Here is a 21,441-nt window from a genome sequence, read left to right as displayed (position 1 = left end):
CTATTACCTAGCAGTCCACCAGGAAGCTCAACTTTGCAGCCAAAGGCTTGTTTGAAATTGAGCTTGTTAAATATACTATTGAACATCCTGAACCAATCATTGAAGGATTCTTTAAACTACAGTACGCCACGTTGAGATTGCTAGAACTGTATTGTAACATTTTCGACAAGATTTTTGAGGTTAACGAATTTGGCGAGCTCGAAATTGACACATATTCGCTCTATTTGGCTTTAGCAGAAAAAAAAAGATTTCTTATGAACGTGTCCTTCCCACCAAGCGAGCAGAACGGGTTGAAAAGCAAAACCAGGACTGTCGAGACAATTTTAAAGCAGATTCGAAAATTACATTTTTTCCCTCGCAATTTCTGGTTCAAGCACAAAAAGAACGTGACAAGGGAGAACGAGGGCTGCTCAAAGAGGAGTTCAGATGACTGAAATATTGCCAGTGCAGTAAAATAAAAATCAAAAGTATTAATTTAGCAGAAAATGACTGATCAAATGAACATTGGAAGACTCTGGAGATGGTCGGATGCCAAAGTATCGACAAGTATTCGATGAGCCAGTAAATATGAAGTCAACTAATAGAGGATTTAAAACGATTAGCCTTGCAGTTGCAACTTATGAACCAACAACTAACAAAGTACTGAGCGCTGTTGTTACCCTAATTGGGTTATTGAATATGATGGAATACATACCAAACCTCTCAATTTGTAAAAGTTTTTCCTGTAATTGAACTTTTTTCAACAAATGATTCTTTTTAAACGCTGCGCTTGGATAACAACTCACAATCTGTTGTTTCTGGTAATCCAGAAAACGTTTAGAATCTTGAACAAACTGCTGTTCGGCAAAATCGGGCGTCCAAATTTTTTTGAAGCGTACGATCTGAAACTCTTGTTTTAATACATGGGAAATATTTTCCCTCGCAATTTGGCTCCAACATAAACTACGCATCCCTACAGCCAGCTAACCATCCATCTATCCAACCTATTTTTCTGTTTAAGATAAACGTTGCCCTTTTTTGGGCCTGCTAGTAGTTATAATTTTACATTGTTCTACTTGTCTCTTAGAATGAATCAGTTGACGATTTGATCTAGAATTTAATCTTTAAAAAGCAAAAGATGTCATGCGAAATCTTAGTGCGCGATAATAATCTTTCGAAAATGAATCGAAATGCGATTACGGTCATCGCAAAAAATGATTCGTTCAGTGATTTTCATTGCTTATCATTTTTTGTGCGTTTCTTAGAATACTCATTAGACGATGCTTTGATACCCGAAAACACTTCACTTATAGTTGTCAGACTTCCTCGAGGATCTGGATCTGGTCCCAAGGTGTACAATCCAGTGTGAGTTTTCAATTATTGGCTTTCGAAGTTGGTGGGCTTAAATTAGTGCTTATCATAAAATTGAATTACTGTTTAGTGACAAAACTACAACCAAGATGAGCTACAGCGCCAGTATAGCGCAGGCACAGGCTGCAGCTCAGAAGGTATGCGATCGCATAGACGACATGATTAATACATTTGGTTGCCCTAGTGATCAGTACCATGCACTGTGATGTGACCGTGTACCATACTTTTCCCAGTTAGAAACCCTGTATACGCTAGCTAAAACTAAATTATTACACCTGCGAGAGCAATTGTTTTTTAATCCGGAGCTAGACTTTTTCCCGCAAACAACTTTTCTTATAGATTTTTAAAAAATGGACATTGCTTTGTTATGGAACCTGACCAACTTCGAGGTGCGATACCACTTGGTCTGGAGGTAATTTGATTGCTTTTGCCGCCTATCGTCAGGGGTTCGAGACCAGGCTGCACCTTGTTTTTTTCAGTGTCTGAAGTTGAAAACTTTTTTCCCGGAAAAATTGAATAGTAGTTCGATAATTTGTCGGATTATGTTTTGTCGGCTTAGTTGTCACTACACGGATTTTTTTGCGCTGTAAGCATTTTTCATTGTAGTCTCAAGTGTCGTTGATTAATTCCTGTTATTTGTAAGTTTACTCACCTTGACTGGTATATTTTCTTTCTTGCAGTTTTTTTGCTTAGAAGCTTTATTCGGCCTTAATGATTTCGGCTTATGTTTTTGTCGACTTAGTGAATTTATTATTGATCGGGTTACGGGCAAAAATGATTATTCAGAGTGTTGAACGTAGTGAAGACTCTTATATAGGTCTCGCTGATTTTTTTTGTTTGTTTTTTTTTCGGGAAAAAATCCTAAAATTTCACGCTCATTTTGGATTTTTCGCGGTTTGACTTGTGATTTGTTTTTAATTTCAGTGCATTTTCATTGTTAAAAAGAAGGCAAAATCCACTACTGAGCAGCAAAAATGTAAAGGTCACGAAAAATGTGATCGACTTCTAATTTCGAAAATGGAAATCAATTATCAGTATTATGAAAATTTATATGGTTATGGGTTTCTCGAAAACTACTCTACCGATGTTCAAAAAAGTAGAACCGATGGGACGTCCCCTGTGGGTCTGTATACTTCCCTAATCTCTGTTTACCCGACTTCATTTTCTATAGCCTTTAAAAATGTGTGTGGGGGATTTTGGACCCATATTTTTGGATTTTTTTACGTTTTCTCGAAAACGATCCTCTCAAATCCGAGGTTTTGTTTTCAATAAATAGAAAAGGTTGTGAGAAGCTCCCCTGCTTAAGCGGCTATGCCTAAGTTTTTTTACACATAAAATTGTGGCCCTTGAAAAAGTCAATTTTTTTTTTTTTTTTACCATTTTTTTTGATTTTTTTTCGAAACCATCCTGCCAAATCTGAGGTTTTGACCTTGAAATAAAAGACGGCTTGTGGGGAACACCCTCTCAGTAGCGGTTACGCCTAAGTTTTTTCACACAAAAAGTTATGACCCTCAGAAAAGTCTAATTTTTGATTTTTTCGAAACATTTTGACTTTTCTCGAATCATGCCCTCCCAAATCTGAGATTATAGTTCAAATCGAAAGGACAGGTTGTGGGAAGCTCCCTGCATAAGCAGTTACGCACGAATTTGTTTTTACGAAAAAAGAAATGTCCCTTAGAAAGATCAAATCTCGATTTTCTGTCGGCTTTTTAGAAACTTTTTGACTTTTCTCGAAAACTACCCTCAAAGCTGAGATTTTGATTTTAATGGGCAGAAAGAGTTGTGGGAGTTTTCCCCATGCATAAGCGGTTCACTCGTGTTAGACGTTTCGACCAACTTTTCCTCAGCGAACCTAATTTGTGGAATTCCGGGCTTCAATGGAAACTACCAAAAGACCTCGCAGAGGAACAAGTTCGCCTCAACAAATCAGCAACCGATTGGTTATGAAACTGCCATCACTGTTAAGATGAAAAAGAAACCATTGAAACTTTAGCAAAAAAGAAAACGTAATTCAAACAATTCTTAGAAAAAAAAACGAAGAACAAATTGTTTAGCTTTCAATATCTGATATGAAATATTAACGTCTTGAGTTTTGTGAGTGACCTTCATTAATCAGTAACCTAACCTGCCGATGTGATTGTTTCGAGTTTTTTTTTGCTGGGCGGCAAGAATATATTGTAATAATTCTTTTTGTTTGAAGCTCCCTTGCATATGCTGCTAAGCCCAGATGTTTTTCCACATAATGGCCCTCGGAAAAAAATCAAATTTTGATTTTTTGACCGTTTTTTGAAATTTCTCGAAGGTTATCCTGCCAAATCGAACTCCTAGTTATTTTATAACAGAACCAACTAAGGTTTTTGCTTAAGCCCACTTTTTGAAATTACCGTTTTCCTTCCGCATCAGTATGAAAAATTTTTAAACAAGTATTTCCAGCTTTAGGTTGCCTCTAGTTTCATACAACAAAGTCATCCGCATATAACTGATGAAAAAATCTGAGGTCTTAGATAATATATCATTGGCTTTGTGCTTCGTAAAATCAATGGACCTTTAAGTGTTTTCTTCGGGAGCTCCTATATTTTATTGAACAATTTCCGACAAGGTTATCTATTATTGAATCGTTTTTGAAATGCCTTGCTTAAAGTGAGGAATTAATCAATGTATCAAGTTATCCGGTTTTTGTGAGTTATTTTTAAATCGAGGTTATTTTTTGTGAGTTATCCTATAAGCCGATAAATTGGGATAAAGTTGTGATAAGGATTTGAGATGCAGCTGAGATTGGGAACTAATAAGTTCACGACTAAAGCGATCCGTTGTGATAGATCACTTGAACCCATTAAGATCATTGAATTCATTAATTGGGTTTTTGCGCTTTTCGTTTTTTTTCCAGGATAAATGTCTTAAGATTTGATCACGTACAATGAACACGAATTTAATTTTTTTTGCGGTTTGACTGATTTAATTTAAAGTTCTATTTGATTTTTTTTTGCTAAAAGGTAACGATTTTACGTGAAAATGGCGTGAACAAAATTTTAAAGTGAAAATGGCGTGAACAAAGATGCATGACATTTTGTTTCGAAGGTGGAATTCTCAGCGGGATAAATAATCACCTATTGACCCAGTTTATTTTAATTGGGTTAATCTTTATAATTGAAATTGAAATTTTTTTCACATGATTTATTGTTTTAAACTCAAACATTTAAAAAAAATTTACGTGAAATTGTTTTTTTTTGATGAATTTCTTGAGTGCATTCGCTTTTTTTACGCTAGCGGGCGAAGCGTAATAGTATGAACCTTCTTTTAACCTAACTCGAAAATAAAAGTGTTCAGTTGGTGGTACTTTTGCAATAATCGCGATCTGTACCATCAGAAATTTCATTGCATCTGTTCTCTGCTTTATTTGTAGCTCGCTTTTGTCGATCTGTAAGCGTCCGTGGCTGAATGGTAAGCGCGAGAGACTCCTAAACTCTGGGTCGCAGGATGAATCCGAAGCGTTGCAATTTTTTTTTTACTAATTCGAGGCCTATTTCTACTTAGTTCATTTTATTGAGCTGCATTATTGTTGTGTTCTCGCAGGTGTGTTTGCGAAGCGCAGTTTCACCTCTGCGGCTTTGTTTTAGGCTATGTTTTAGGAACTCAAGTGTTTGATATTGGTCTGATTTCTTCCGCAGCCCATTTTCTTTGCGGTATTCAAAAAACGAGAAAAATTTTGTTGCTTTAGGAACTTGCGATTCAAGCTGCATCTAATCCTCAAGTTAAAATATCCGAGTCAATCGTAAGTAGTTAGTGCTTCAAAAAATGTTAAGTAGTGATGGCTTCCCTTAAAGTTCTAAGTGTTCATTAGGGCAGTATGGATATCTCGAAAATGACAGGAAGTGAAGAAGACAAAATAGCCACAATGCAGAAATTCTCTGGCTCTGATTTCGATCCGTCCAAGTAAGCGTACTATACCATTAGAAAGTCTTAATCGTATTTATACTGAATTGTCATAATAGCTCACAAATATAAACGATTAAGGTTTTAACATATTGTTACAGATACGTAAGCATGCCAGCCAAACCGCCTCCGAATTACATCTGCCACAGGTGTGGACAGCCGGGCCACTTTATCAAGTACTGTAACTATGTTGGGCCAGCCAAAGTGGTGAGCATTAGTTTTGGAACTCCGATTTTTGGATCTACTTAACAATCTCCACCCCTTTCAAGAAAGGGGGGGGGATTGTTAAGTAGGTCAAAATGGTCGATTTTTCAACCAATCAGAATGCAGCAAAATCATAATTTTCAATAGAAAGCTCATTGCTAATTTACTGTATTTATTTATAGGGGTGGAGATTCTTAAGTAGGTACCATAGGGGGGAAAGGGAAATTGTTAAGTAGATCCCAATTTTTTACGTTAAACAAAGAAGTTGCGAAAGTTTAAATTGTTATCAGATAGAATTAATCTCTGAACGCAAGCAAAGCTAGTGTGATATAATCAGTTATTTGGGTAGTTTTTGTTCCGACTTTCGATACGAAAGTAACGGAATATTTGTGCTCGGGGTGGGTTTTTTTTTCTTCAGACAAATTTCGACTTTTTAACTGGCCATTTTTGAAGGAATTTTTTTATATCATTCGAAAGCTATTGTTGTCCTGAGCTTAAATTTGAAAAAATATTTCACCTGTGACCACTTTTCGTAAAGTTATGGGTGTTTAATGATTGCCATTTTGGCCAATTTGGAACAATTAACGCGCGATATATTTCGCGCTATTAACGCGTAAACGGAGATTTAATCCGCCTTAGAAATTGTTCCAAATTGGTTCAAGAAAGCTTATATGCCATAATTGATATAATAATAGGAGCGAAATCTATCTTTTTGTACTTTATATGGCGTGTGGGGGGATGATTTTCATTAAAAAATTCAAATTTTAGAAAAAAAAATTTCATTTTATTTTTTTATATTTAATTTTTTTTGTTATTACTGCTCATGAAATCTCAAAAGGCAGTCGGAACATTCAGGGCTTCGCCCTGATACCAGCAGTCTTGTTTATTATTTACGCTCAAAATTGTTCACACTTCACTTTTTGTGTGTGAAAACTCATTTTAAATTAATTTGCTTGACGGCATGCGCTTCACGCTCACCAAAGCTACGATAACAAAAAATGAAGAAAGGTTTTTGGGTCTTTTACTTATTCCTCTCAAATTTACAACTTTTGCAATTTTGTAGTACTCAATGTATAAATACAGAGAACAAAAACGGGGGTTATTCTCACGCGCGAAGGACCGAATGGGCGAAAAACTCGTGGGCGAAGGACCGAAAACAAAATTAGCCGAAAGTCAATTTTTAAAAAGGAGCAATTGCTATTCAATTAAAATGAAGTAAATGAAGCAATATTTCGCTTCTTTCTTAACGAAACCCTTGAAATATAAAATTTGTTCCAATTCGGCAGCGGTCAGTGACAATTTGAAAAATTTGCATATTTCTGCCGTTTTTATATTCGGCCAATATCAATATTCAGTCGCTGGAAATATTTACTTTCTTTCCAAATTTTAGATTACTGAAATATGATTGGCTGATTTTTATTTTCGCGCATTCGGTCCTTCCGGTATAAGGGATTCCACCAACAAAAACATTAATCACTCTGATTCGTTTGGTTATTACAAATGCAATTATTTCAATTTTTAGCCGATTTCTAACAAGGCCGAATTTTGAGCAGATGTTTGGCATTTTTCCTGTAGCTATTTTCTGAGTTTTTATTATGGTCTAGGTAAAACTATGCAGGTTATCTTATCAAACTTGAATAGCTATCAAACTTGAATAGATATCTAACTTGAATAGATATCAAACTTGAATAGGTATCGAGCTTATTAAAGTTTTTGGCTGATGCGGCTTATTTATAAGTCGACTTAAAGTTGTGAACAAAACATTTTGAAATGGTGCTGAAACTTGATTGGCTAGAATTAGCCAATCAAATTTAGAATTAGAAATCGAAGCAAAATGGTTTCAGCTCAAAATGTTGAAATATTGATTTTTGGGCGGAATAAGTAAGAAGACCCTGGTTTTAAGTCTTGATGCTCGAAATGATTTATCACCTGTTTAGGTCATAGGCGTTCTTTTCTTAAGGCCAATCTCAAATTTGATTTTTCGCGCGCGTCTTTTAAAATTTTTATGATCATTTCTGAATTCAAGTAATTTAAAGTTCATTTGTAAAGAGGAAGACAAATTCCGCTCTCTATTAGTACGTGAATGGATAATACATGGGGCAAAATTAACATCCAACACGGGAAATTTTCAGATTAATTTTGACGCAATTTCGAAAGATCGAGAAATTACTGACGCTAATTATCAAAGAAAATCACTCCAATTTCGGCGCCAAAAAGTCTCCAAGTACAAATTAAACAATTATTTTGGCGGCAAAACGTCTAAATTTTATCTCCCATAATCTTTAAGTGCCACTTAAGATGGTAAATTTTTGCCGTTTAATTTTTGATTGCCGCACTTAATATATTGAATTTTGTTCATATTTTCGGCACTGTTGAACAAAGTTTTCATTTTCGGCACTGCTGAACTTAATTTTTTTTCGGCACTGTTGTATTTCGGCACTGTTCTGCCCCATGTAAATTCAACGCTGGGGTGGAGGATCTTAACTTGGTCTAATTGGGGGGGGGGGTTGTTAAATTGAACTAATACGTGAATGGTTTTAGAATACTGAACTTAAGTTTAAGATTTTGTATCGGAATAAAAACGTCCACTATTGATCTGTAATTGGGTGAGTATCACGGAAAAAGTGCCCATCATAAATTGTTTTGAAATGCGAAGAGCTCAAATGTGATATTTTAACTAATTCAAAATTTGTTTCCCAAAAAATTCAATCATCGTTTTCGATTTCCTTGTTCATTGACTCTTATCCAACCATTTTTGTTTGTTGGGAAATTTGGTTGGCTGTTAGTCCTTTTTTTCTGTCAATTTTGTTTGACGTGAGAATGTACAAATGGCGTGATAAAACGAGAATAATTTTCTAAAATAAATTTTGCCTAGTGATTCAATTTTTTCTGATTGGGTGAGTTTAATAAGTATATCTGATTTTTTTTTCTCCGAATTTCAAAAGTTGCAAAAATTTTCATGAAGTCATAATTTTGCGTTTGACTTGAATATATTGACAATTTTACAACAGTCCGTTGGCTATATTACTGAGTTAGTATAATTTATCTATAGACCACGTGAAAAATGTTTTTAGGTTTTGTTGTTGTTGTTTTTTTATCTCGGAAAACATCTAAAACATGTTCATGGTCAAGTTCAAGTACAAAATTCAAGTTAAGATGTCAGCTGGGTATGGGAGCAAATAGAATTGCTGTAGTACGTCCATGCTGTGTGAGAGCTTCTGCGACTACTGTCTTGCTTAGAGTCGATGAACGTAGTTCAGACTCTTATATAGGTCGTGTTGATTTTTTTTTCGCGGTGTGACATTTGATTTCTTTTTATGTTCGGTTCATTCATTTTGTTGCAAGGAAAGCAAACTTCCTCTATCGAACAGCAAAGAGGTAAAGGTCACAAAAAGCATGATCGACTTCTAGTTTCGAATGTGGATTGTAATTTTCGGATTTCCCGGCGGAATAAAAAAATTACCTGTTGATCCAGTTTTCTCAAATTGGGTTAGTTTTATCAAAAAAGTGTCAATCATAGATTTTTCTAGAAATTCAAAGACCTTTAAGGCAATATGTTTTTAAGAGTAATGATCGTAATGAAGACTCTTTTATAGGTTTGCTGATTTGTTTTCAGTAAAATTCTTAAAAGTCTACTAACTACAGATATGCATTCATACTTAATGATGCATTTATAAATTCACTTAGGTTGATATGAGTTCAATTGAAATTCATCTGTTGAAAGTGACGTAAATAGCACTATCCAAATCTGATCGTAGAAATGGCACGTAAAACTTGAACGGTTTCTAGTTTCGAAAGGGGAATTTAGTTTTTAGATTCCACCTGTTGATCCATTTTTCTCTAGTTGGGTTCATGTTATCAAAAAAGCGCCAACCATAAATTGTTCTGGAAAGTCAAAGAGCTTAAAGGGCATCTATTTTTTTCTTTGAAATTGGCAAGTTGAGATTTTAGAACATGTTTTATTCGGAAAACTCTTTTCCAATCTTCGATTGGCTATGTTTTTCTTTAAAGTTCAAAATATAAGATTTTTTCAGAAAACAAGTCAGTTTTTTTTTCGTTTTACTTGCGTTCATTGACTTTTTTGGAACTGTCTATTGAATATGAGTAAATGTTTTTTTTTGGTTTTTGCGTTTTTTTTATTCAAAAGAAAGCATTAAGTGGCGTCCTCTCAACGATTCTTTCCGATTGCAATAATTTGAAGACAAAAAAGCATATACCAGTTCAACGGCCTAAAATAATTAATTCCAGAAAAAACTTAATTTTGGCTGATAGAATTTTATTAGGCTTCCCGTTCTTATTCAGCGATACTTTAATATTCGATTTTACGCTGATTACGCTTGCGATTAGCAAGTGTTATCAAACTGGATTATAGACTTTTTTCCCGCGTTAACTCGTTTAACAAAATCATTTCAATCACTTGTATGTTGGTTTAAAATGAATTCAAACTTCTTTGCGTTCCCAGTCACTTAAGCCTGGAGGTAACGATTATGCCTTGGAAGGTCCTTGGTTGGAATCTGAGAAGGACCTGTTTTTTTTCAAACGGGAAAAATTCCGTTTCAAATAAAGTTGTCGGCCAATTATTTGTCTGGTCATTTATTACCCTGACTTCGTATTTCCTTTTTTTTTCGCTTACAAAAAACCTCAGCCCAAATTAATTCGGCCTATTTTCATCGGCCTAATGACCTAATTTTGGGTCGTTTCAAGTGAAACACAATTTTAACACTTCCCTCTGCACTTTTCAAGTGGGTTGTATGTTTACTACTCGGTTTGTTGAAACTTATTTTTTCGTTTTGAAAAATGTTTTCACGTTTTGCAAAAATATTTGTTTGTCTCATACACTGCTACTGAGTTTCATAAAAAGATATCAATTTTAAGACCACCTGTGTACCTGTGAATTCCCTGTGTGCCTGGATACTCCCCTGAAGTCTTTTTCTACTTGACCCCTCTGTTTACCGCCTTCGAAAAAGTGTGGCTTTCTCGATAACTACCCCTCTAAAATCTGAGTTGTTAGTTTAAATGATTAAAACTGTTTAGAAAAGCTCCCCTGCATAAGCGGATACGCCCAATTTTTTCCTACACTTAAAGTAATGGCCCTCGGAATAGTCAAATTTTTCATTCTTGACGGTTTTGTGATTCTTTTTTTCTCGAAAACTAACATCTCAAATATGATATTGTGGGTTCAAGGGATTTAACGGGCACTGGGAGGCTATCCTGCTTTAGCGGTCTTTTACAAAGTTTTTTATCCAAAAATTTCTCGCCCTCGCAAAAGTCAAATTTTTGATTTTGACCGTTTTTCAAATTTCTTTGAATATTCTCGAAAACTTCCTGCGATATCTGAGCTTTCTTGCGATATTTTGGTTTCAATTTTAAGAAGGGGTTGTGAGAAGCTCATTAAATTATGCGACCACCTCCCACTTTTTCTGACGCCAAAATTTATGGCCCTCGGGAATTTTGATTTTTTGACCGTTTTTTTTGAAAGTTTTTTGGTTTTTTTTAAATCGAAAACTACCCTCCCAAATCTCACATTAGGTTACTTAAATTCCTGCTACATGAGCGGCTCCGCTCTGTTTTTTACACAAAAAACTATGGTTCCGGGAATGACATTTTTAAAATATTGACCGTTTTTCGGAGTTTTGTCCGTTTTTTTGGACTTTTCTGCTAGCTATTCTGCCAAATCTGATATCATAGCTTTAATCGAAACAATACGTTGTTGAAAGCTTACGTTTATAATTGGCCGTGCCCAGTTTGTTTAAGAAAAAAATTATGGCCTTCAAACAAGTCAAAGTGTAGAAACTTACGCAGTTTTTTGGAAACTTTTTGACTTTAGGCGAAAACTATCGTACCAATTGTCAGGTTGTGTTCAATCGAGAAACTCGGTTTTGAGAATTTTCTAGTTTTTTCAACATTTAATTTTTTCAACTTTTTTAGTTATGTTGTATTTTAGTAATGTTTTTTTTTTCATAGACCACAATTCCTTCTGTGAAAAAGGCGACTGGTATTCCCATGATACACACAAAACCAGCCAATCAAGACACACCAGGGGCTATGCTCACAGCAACCGGAGACTACGTAGTTCCTATTATCGACAGGCAAGTACATGCGACTTAAATTTAGAACGAGGGCTATGAATGATTAGGGCATGGTATCTGGATAAGAGAAATAATTTTATTAATTTAGTTTATTTATTGAGATTAAGTATGCGTGTTTTGTAGTACTCGTATTGTATTGGAAGTTACATTATCGCAGCTGTCAATTGTGAATTGAGTCCGTTTGATACTTTTCGATTGAGCATGTTAAGTCATGTTTTGATTTGTAATATCGATAGTGAAACAGTAGTTTTGCCAAACTTACCTTGCGATACGACTGGAAAACTGAATTCATGAGTTTTTGATTGAATCATTACTCCTATCGTGAAGTATCTTGAAAAACCAATAGTTTGACATGGAAAATAGTTTGACAAGGAAAAAGTATCGGGATATATTTACATAGTTTAAATAACGGTTCATTTTTAATGACAGACTTGCAATATTTCGGGCCTGTAAAAAAGTAAGTTTTCGACTGTACTTATCGCCTCCAGAAATTTCAGTTTTTTTACTCTTGTTTGTCTATTTTAGCCAAGCAATATCAGAAGGCAAAACAGAAAAGCCGCCCTTCATAGACAATGAATCAGACGAGGAAAACAGCCAGGATGTGGACAAACTGACAGCTGAGTCATCTGCAGGTGCATCAGACACTCCTGACTCGTACAGATGTCAGCTGTGTGAGGGACCATATAGAATGGCTGTAATCACCCCCTGCTGTGGAGAGAGCTTCTGCGACGACTGTTAGTTAATAGATATGTTGTTAATTGGTGTCCCACAATCACACATCGCGTCATTTCACCGATTATGCTTTTTATGCTTGAACGCATACGTTTATAAATCCCGTCAACGAAGGTTACGTTTTGTTCTGATCAATCATGAAACAGCGTGTTTTTCTTCCATGTTTTTGATATCTTAAGGGCCTCGAAAAGATTTCTTGTCAGGGAAAACATGTCGGAACACACGGTATTTGGTCTGCTAGTGTGCGCCTTTTCCATGAATGAGGCTACCTAATTTTTCCCACTTTCATAACGAAAGTAACGGAATATTTGTGCTTCGGTTTGGTTTTTCTTTCTTCGACAAAGTTTGACTTTTTAACTAGCTGACGGAATTTTTAAATATCATTCAAAGTATTGTTGTCCTGAGTTTAATTTTGAAAAGATATTTTACCTGTGATCATTTTTCGTAAAGTTATGTGGGTTTAAAATTTGCCATTTTGGCAAATTTGGGACAATTAAAGCGCGATATTTCGCGCTATTAACGCGTAAGCGGAGATGTAATACGCCTTAGAAATCGTTCCAAATGGGTTGAAGGAAGCTAAAATGCCATAATTGATTTGTTAATAGGCGCAAAATTTATCATTTTGTACTTAATAAGACGTGTGGGGGGATGCTTTTACATAAAATTAAATTTTTTTTTATTACATTGAAACGTTTCATGTTATTAATGCTCCATAGACCTTAAGAGGCAGTCTGAACATTCAGGGCTTCGCCCTGATACGAGCAGTCTTGTTTTCATTTCTTGCCCATTTGGGTTGTTTTGTGATGCATATTTTAAACTTTTTAAACACCATAATTTTTTTTTTCATCTACCGCGGGAACTTTTCCACTAATATGAAAGGATCACAGTTTTTTAGTGAATTACAGTTTCGAAACTTAAGTTTATTTTCAGAGTTTCGAGTGGAATGAAGCAGATAACATGTTCATCCGTTTTTAGCAAAGATGTGTTTATCAAAAAAAAATTTGATTATAAAATGAATTTAGAAATTGAGAAAAATCCGTTGTGTTCTGTTTACCTGAGTCATGAAAATTTTTGCAATCTTCCGATGGCTATGCTATAGTCACGAAGTCGACTCTTTTTTTTAAGAGTCGATGATTTAGTTCAGACTCTTATACAGTAGCGTATTTAGCGCGGGGGGCGAACGCCCCCTCAAGGATTCGTCTCCCCGCCAACAGAAAGGGTCCCCCTATTGAGATATGCAGTTTTGGCTGACGGACCCTTAAATTTTTCTAAAGGAAAATTCTGTGCCAATTTTTAATAATTGTGAGGGAGAAGCGCGCGTCAAAAAAGTGCAATTTTTTGGTCAAAAATTTCCTTTTCCCTGTTTTTTCAAAATTTTGCCTGAGGCCAAGAAAGTTTGGTCAGAATAGGGTTTTCTTAGTACTCTGGGAGAGCTTAAAAAGACAATTTGGTCAACCCAAAAAAAGGTCGGCAAAATTTTCGACAATTTTTGAAAATCTCTCCTCGAGAGAAAATCCTATATTCGCCCCTGCTCTTACATAGGTCGTGATGATATTTAATTTTATTTTTAGGAAAAGCCCTAAAATTTGGTCCGGCACAATTTACTTTTTCGCGGTTGGACTCTCCTATCAAGTTCAGTTCATTTCTTTTGCTCAAAGGAAGGCAGACTCCAATATCGAACAGCAAAAGTGTAAAGGTCACGAAAAACGTGATTGATTGACTTCTAGTTTCAAAAATGGAATTTAATTTTCAGATCTCCCAGCGAAACAATTTACCTTGATCCAATTTTTTCTCATTAGATTGTTCTTATCAAAAAAGTTTCAATCATAAAATTGTTCTAGAAAATCAAAGAGTTTTAAAGCCATCTTTTACTTCAAAGAAGCTGAGATTTTTTCAAAAAAACAAGTCAGTGTTTTTTTCTGTTTTCTTGCGTTCATTGACTCTTTTCCAACTGTCTGTTGGCTATGTTTCCATTCAAATTCATTTACACTCTCCAATTATCAAAGCTGAAATGGCGTGCAAAAACGTGGTCGATTTCTAGTTTCGTACTTTTCCTAAAAATCCGATTTTCTCAAATTGGGCTAATTTCATCAAAAAGTGCCTAATTGCCAATTATAAGGTGATCTAGAAAATCAAAGGACTTGAAGAGCATCTGTTTTTGCAACGAAAATTGAAAGGTGATATTTTTCAAAAAAAAAGAAAAGTGTATTAGTACGAACCTTCAGAAAAAAACGAGTGTATTAGTACGAACCTTCTTTTTTTCCAACTTAAGTCGCAAATATTGGTGCGGCACCCTAAGAATGGTGAGGCACCTTTACAGCTTGACTTTCGTTTAGTAATAAGTAAACACAGTTGATGCATTTTAAGTTCATCAAGTGAATCGGAAAAAAATGATTTGTTTCAAACAACGTATCAATAATGAACATTCGATTTCAGAAATTTTCTAACTGAATATATCCCGCAATTTTTGAAATGCATAATTTATACAGAATGCGGCTTTATGCTTTGCGATTTGTTACATGCAAAGTTAGTGTGGATGCCTTCAGTTTGTTATTTTCCTAATTATTACATGCAAAATTGTACCACTATTGCTGAATCGCATTGGCAAGGTATTAGCACATGTAGCTGCTTTATTCTTGAGTACTGTTTGTCGGTTGTTAACCTTGCGTGGCTGAGAGGATAGTGCGTGAGACTCAAAATCTCTTGATTGCAGTAGGTCGGAGATTTGAATCCAACCGACAAACACTAGTCACGAATAAAGCAGCTACAAATGATTATAAATTGCCAATGCGGTTAAGCAAAAGTGACAGCAAATACACAAATAGACACAATTATGCTTGTAATAACTTGGAAGATTACAAACAGAAGGCATCCACACTAACTTTGAATGTAACAAATCGCAAAGTATAAAGTCGTAATTTTTTGAAATGCATTTCAAAAAATTACGAGGTATTTTCAGTTAGAAAATGTCTGAAATCGAGTTTTCATATTTGTTATGTTGTTTGAAACAAATCATTTTTTTGGTTCATTAGAATTTGCTAATTCGAGGCTTATTTCTACTTTTTTTTATTTCACTTGATAGAGCTGCTTTTTGGCCGTGTTTTCGCAAGGGTCTGGGAAGCGCAGCCTCGCCTCTGTGTTTCCAATTGTCTGTTGACTATGTTCAACTCTATAGTTTTCGCAGTACCTGGTTCGATTCGAGGCTCATACTTTGTTAAAAACATTAATTCAGATGATTGGATTGGATTAGTTCTCAGGAAACCAACTGAACAGTAAATGTTTGTGTTCAGGCATTTCGGATCGGCTGATGAAGAATGAGAAGAAGTGTTATGTCTGTGCCTCAACAATTAGCGTCACCTCCCTCATCCCCAACAAGAGTCTCAGGGACGCCGTTATCAAGTGGCAGAACGACTCAGGAGTAATCACTTCATCTACCTCAACCGCCAAAATGGGGTCAGTTGATAATGAAATATAATGTAAACAAGGATATCCAGTTACTGTGCAAGTAGCACAGAATGTTCCGACCATAGTTTTAAAAAATACAAAGAAAATACATTTTTTTTCAAATTAGTGTCGTTTTCTCTGCGTGTTGTGATAAAAGGATCTGATCCAAAAACTAGAGCTTAGGCATATTCGACAGTCATAGTAAAATGAGCAAATTGTTTAACTTCCTTTCTTAAAAAACTACTTGATTAACAAAAAAAATCTAAAATTTTTTTGAATTTTTTTGAAGTTTTCCGATTTTTTGAAGTTTCCTATTCCAAAAAGGCGCTAAAGTACTTGAAAAAATATTTTTACTCGAGTAAAACTAAGTTTCTAAGGGTTAATTTTAGCTACTTTAAGCTTTTAAGCTATAAAATTAAGCTACTGTAAGCCTACTCGTTCGCTTTATTCGCTCGAATTAAACTAAAAATCCCAAATTTAAAACGTGTTTTTCTCAATGCTGGGTCAATTTTTTGAATGTCGTTCGAATCACCACTGAAAGAGCGTTAATATGATGAATCATTCGACCCATTTTGATCATTACACTAGCGAGCTTGCGAGCGTTAGTGCATCAGTACGGACCTTCTTTTTTTTCTAATCTAACTCGCAAATAAAAGTGTGTACTTATTTGGTGGCACTTTTGCTATAAACGATCTAAGTAATGGAAATTTCATAGCATCTGTTCTCTGCTCTATTTGTGGACAGCGTTTGTGTTTCATTAAGCGTCCGTGGCTGAGAGGTTAGTGCATGAGACTCATAGCCTCTAGGGCGAATCCGAGACAGCCGAATTTTTACTTATTCGAGGTTTACTTCTACTTTTTCTTATTGCGCTGTATAGAACTACTTTTTGTCGTATTTTTTAAAAGGCCTGAGCAAGCAAAATTATTTTAAAAACTATGACTATGTGATTTAAAGGGAAGGAAGAAGCTGCGAGATTTAAAATTCATCAAATCATACCATTGTTGTTCCTTTTTTAAGGCCTACACTCGGTTTTTGTAGTTGTTTTTATGGGTTTGGGATATGTTGCCTCAAACTTGGAAGCGCAATGATAGCAGATCATGGTGAGCTTCAAACCACCCGGTGGTTTGAAGCTCGCCATAATCCGTTATCATTGCTTCCATGGCTGAGACAACATATCTCAAAACCATATAAATAACCACAAAAATGGACTCTTTTCCACTCCCCCTACATTTCAACTTTTTTTTCAACTTATTTTTCGTAATATTCTGGCTGAATGCGTGATTTTAGGATAGAAGGTGTAAAGAGCAAATGTGTTCACAATGCAAATTTTCAACTTAAGGACAACTTAAAGTTAATTTTCAAAACTGAAATTTGAAATGTGTGTGGGGGCGACCTTTCGATTAAAATGGGCAGTTTTTTCGAGTTAGAGTTGGGGACCGCGACCGATTCCCCATTACTCATTCTACTTTGTAGTTCGATATGGGTAATTTGTTGTCATAATCATACAATGTTTAGAACATCTCCTGGTGCTTCCCCGCACTACACACCTTCCGGAAACAGTTCGCCACACCATGGCAGCAGAACTCCGCAAAAGGGGGAAACAGCTGTGGATCCCAGCATGAACGAGTCCAGATCGAAATCGCTATCCAGTCGACTGCAGGTGATCCAGGAGATAGAACAAGAAGATGGACTCGTCTCTGTCAATCCTGCAACAGCTGCTGGCGGAGAGAAGGAAGTGAATGAGAGTAGCGCAGTCGCGAGAGAGGAAGGATTAGGAAGCGGATTGATTAAAGAAATGTCAAAGACTCTCTCTGACCTGTATGGGGCTATTAATTGGGATGATGTAGCTAAAACTGGAATTAAAAACAATTCTGCTGCTCTAGCTACTACTGCCAATAATTTACCATACATTTCTACCAATGCTTCTTTGACTAAGTCACAAACTAGCAGTTCAGTGCCTGATTTTCTAGCCGCGTCCTCGCATCAAGCGACCAAATCGCCAGATGCTTCAAATGTCAACAACAACAATAACAAGGTAAGCATTTTGTTGATTAGCTTTAATTATTTGTCCTGGTGAGAGCTGCTGCTTGTGCTACGTGCGAGCTTCGAAATCATCAGCCGCATCGGTTGGGCATCTGATCAAGCCATCGCGTCATGCAGTTGTGGAAATCTTTGAATCTGGCTACTGAACAGCTTTGTCAACTTTATGCTTCTTTGTTCCGAGGACCGATGCTTCTGCTATATGTCGGAAAGTTGAACGAAGAGGAAATTTAAGAAATTGATTGCAAGTTTCAATGATGCAAAGTCTAAGAACTGATGAACTGGACTTGATTTAATTCGGTGTATTTAGAACTAAAAATACATGTTATTTAGTGGAATTCAGTATGAGAAGTGCTGCCTTTTGGAAGCTCAGTAAGGTCCTCATGAGATGGTATGGGTTGTTCAGTTAAGATGATCGTACAGTCATTCTAACCAGCACTCGATCCAGATTAAAGAGAACCTACTTTTTTGAGCTTCTGCAAGCATTATAATTGAGATCATACTCATAGCATATGTTATCAGTGCCATATTATTAGGCCTATATACAGAATTTTAATCGAACTGCAGCTACATTATTGGATCAAACGAAAAGAAAAAGGTTTTCTATGGCTACGTTATGACATGGTCTTCATTAACATCGCGAGATTGAAGTCTATATCGCGAGATGCGGGCGTCTACATTAATAAAGCGAGACTGAGGCGGAAATTGAATGTCAAAATATCGCTCGGCAAATATCCGTTTACTTAAGTCTTGAATACCGTAGTTCTTCATTTGGAAAACTACTGAACTAAAATTAGAGCAACTAATTTTCGGGTGGTCATTTTTCTTAGTTCCGCAAACTTTGTTTTAGCATGTGCACGGACACCATGCTACAGATCCGATGTGCGCTCATAAAATTTTCTCAAAAAAGGCTGAAGTTATTGAGACAGCGGAAAACATTAACATAAATTTCCGGTTGCTGTGCTTAATTTCTTAATATCTTTGAAGTACTAAATAGAAAGTATATTTTTTGGAAATTAAATTATGAAGAGTTGATGGACGTTGTGCGGACTCTTAAATGGTCGCGTTGATTTTTTTTTTCGTTTTCCTGTTCAGGCTCAAATTTATTTTTCGAGGTTTGACTTCTGATTTCTTTTTTAAGTTCAGCTCATTTCCTTTGTTAAAAGGAAGGCAAATATGGCTGCATTGGCATCATATCTTGGTATCTGTTTTTGGTGGCTGATGTTTGACGCTAATTAAGAGCCCACGGCGCAGATGCTCCGATGTTTACACTGGCCGTCAGCGTAGTGTAATATTACGGACCTTCTTTTTTTCTAACCCAACTCGAAAATAAAAGTGTTTTTTAAAAGTGTTCATTTATTTGGAAATTTAAGTGTAGCATTGGAAATTGCATAGTATCTGTTCTCTGCTTTATTTGTGGCTAGTGTTTGATCTCTATTAAGCGTCCATGGCTGAAGGTTAGTGTGGGAGACTTAATATCTAGGTCGCAGGTTCGATTCTCAGATGTACCCGACTTTTTATTATTGCACTTTTTAGAGCTGATTTTGCCGTGTTCTTGCTTATGTTTGCGAAGCAAAGCTTCGACTCTTCGTAGAGTCTTAATCTCGAGGTCTGCTTTCCGATTCTGGCGCATGCTAAAGTTTTTTTGACTTGTACCTTTTAATTTCTTTCATTTTTTGATTCTTGTTGGACTGATTGTTTTGTATTTTCTCGTTTGTGTTTGAAAAGTGAAGCTCATCTGTGTTTAAATAATTTTTTCGTCAATAATGGAGAGGCAAGAGATACAGCTTCAAGAACTAATTAATAACAGCTTAAGTACATAACTAACGATTGTGTTATAAGATCAGTTCAATATTTACAACCTAATTTGAAATTTGATGTTAAGTTTGTGTTCCATTGGTGCGTCCTCTATTAGTTTAGTTTCAAGCAAATAACATGAAATATAAATAATGATTGCATTGAAGACTCGTATTGGTGTTCGTTTTTTAAAAAAAATGTCTTAAAATTTGTTTAAGCTCAAATTAATTCGGTTTTTTGCGGTTTGACCTTAGATTTCTTTTGACGTGCAGTTCATTTCCTTTTTTAAAAGAAAGCAAATTCAACGATCGAACAGCAAAAGTATGAAAGCCAGGAAACACATGGTGGACTCTTAGTTACGAATCGTTATTGTATGTTTTTTTGTTCATCTAAATATCGGAAGTGTCTTGCCTGAACCTCTTTTTTGGGATTTTTTCTGAAAAATAGTTATTCTTGCGGATTTTGTATACAGTGAATTGACATATGAATAAATCCCGTGACAAGTATGTAATAACAAGTTTCTTGTGATACGTCATTATCCGTTATTGTTCCGACTATTGAAAATGGGTAGGAACTTTGTATTCGGATGTGTTTTAGTTTTTTCTTTGTTTTCCACGCAAATTTAGGTATCACAAAAAATCATATATCATATAAAAGTCCTTTCAGTCTTGATTCGAACCACATAAACAAATTCCCAACATTTTTTCTTGTGTCGAGAAAAACCGGTTTGAAGTTCTTGATTTTTGGTCTTAACTCGAGCGAATAAATAAGTTTACAAGAGCTGAATTTAAGCCGTAACTTTTGAGTTTTACTCAAGGAAAGTTTTTTTCAGCTTAGCGTTTTATTAGATTTTTTAAAAACTGCAAAAAAAAACTGAAAAATTTTGGCCTCATATTGCTGTTTGACGAGTGAAAAAGGTTTGATAGGTTTCGACCCATATCAAGCTTTTTTCCTTTTTTCGGCTTGATAGGTTTCGGCTCATATTGTATCGGTTTAGTGACCTCGTTTTGTTTCATTTGATGGGCAAGTAATTTTTTGTGTTTTGAGTGTGAAGGGGACTTATTAAGTTTTGATATGTTTTAACTCTTTTTGATTTTTTTTCGGCTTAAAGGTTTTCTGCTACGGATTTTTGGCTTTGTTACCGCGTGGTAAGTTTTCTTCCGATGATAACTTCACCTTGCATTGTTGTGGCCTGATTTTGTTTCAAAATGAGCTTTATTCATTTTGATAGATAAGTTTTTTGGATTTTTTTCGACTTAGCCGCTTTCGCGTTTTGTGTCACAAGTGGTGCGAAGATCCGTTTCGCCTCTGTGTTGAATTTTGATTTTTTTTCTAGTTCAATTCAAGTTCATTGCTAAAAAACGGATAGTTGGTCTCTCCAATTACAAAAGAGGAATCGACACAAAAATGTATTTTTTTTTTTTGGTTTAGAAAGATCGAATATCAATTTAAATGCTTTTAAACTAGATAACGCATCACTTCTGACAAGCTTTCCTTAGTGGTAAAGTCGGCTGGGAACAAATCGAACCTCTCTACGCTTTGTTGCAGTCATGTTTTGAGTTGGTCAGAAATACAAGTTGAACTAAAGCCAGGAATGGATTTAGGGGTCGGAACAACAAGTTAAGCAACTGAAACCAATTTCTGTCGGCTTACTTGCCGAGTGTTTTATTTTAGGTACTTCTGAAGAAAATTTTTCTACCGTTTCTAAAGGGTAAACATAATTCATAGTTACCTAGTTTTTATACACACCAAAACTTTCTGTCAGAAAAGAAAATGTTTTCAAACTTTCTTGTTAAAATTTTTGCATAGAAATTTCAGTTTTTTCGGATGCATTGTTTTTGAGTTGTTCTAA

The 21,441-nt window shown here is 35.5% G+C and overlaps 1 protein-coding gene across 2 annotated transcripts in view; it reads left to right on the top strand.

The window, feature by feature from the left end:
• The window catches only part of LOC134841252 (E3 ubiquitin-protein ligase RBBP6-like), a 52,883-nt gene that overhangs the window by 19,177 nt on the left and 12,265 nt on the right, over positions 1–21,441 (top strand). For both annotated transcript variants that reach the window (XM_063857121.1, XM_063857111.1), the window contains exons 2-10: positions 1,245–1,344; positions 1,421–1,487; positions 5,069–5,122; positions 5,192–5,283; positions 5,385–5,490; positions 11,452–11,576; positions 12,102–12,310; positions 15,599–15,761; positions 17,268–17,787. In XM_063857121.1, the coding sequence (XP_063713191.1) occupies positions 1,245–1,344; positions 1,421–1,487; positions 5,069–5,122; positions 5,192–5,283; positions 5,385–5,490; positions 11,452–11,576; positions 12,102–12,310; positions 15,599–15,761; positions 17,268–17,787 (1,436 nt within the window). The remainder of the gene's footprint in view (positions 1–1,244; positions 1,345–1,420; positions 1,488–5,068; positions 5,123–5,191; positions 5,284–5,384; positions 5,491–11,451; positions 11,577–12,101; positions 12,311–15,598; positions 15,762–17,267; positions 17,788–21,441) is intronic.

Source organism: Symsagittifera roscoffensis, chromosome 1 (assembly GCF_963678635.1).
Source record: "Symsagittifera roscoffensis chromosome 1, txSymRosc1.1, whole genome shotgun sequence".
In the NCBI taxonomy this organism is placed as follows: Eukaryota; Metazoa; Xenacoelomorpha; order Acoela; family Convolutidae; genus Symsagittifera; species Symsagittifera roscoffensis.
Note: the sequence above shows the minus strand (reverse complement) of the source record. Positions and strands in the feature narration are given on the sequence as shown.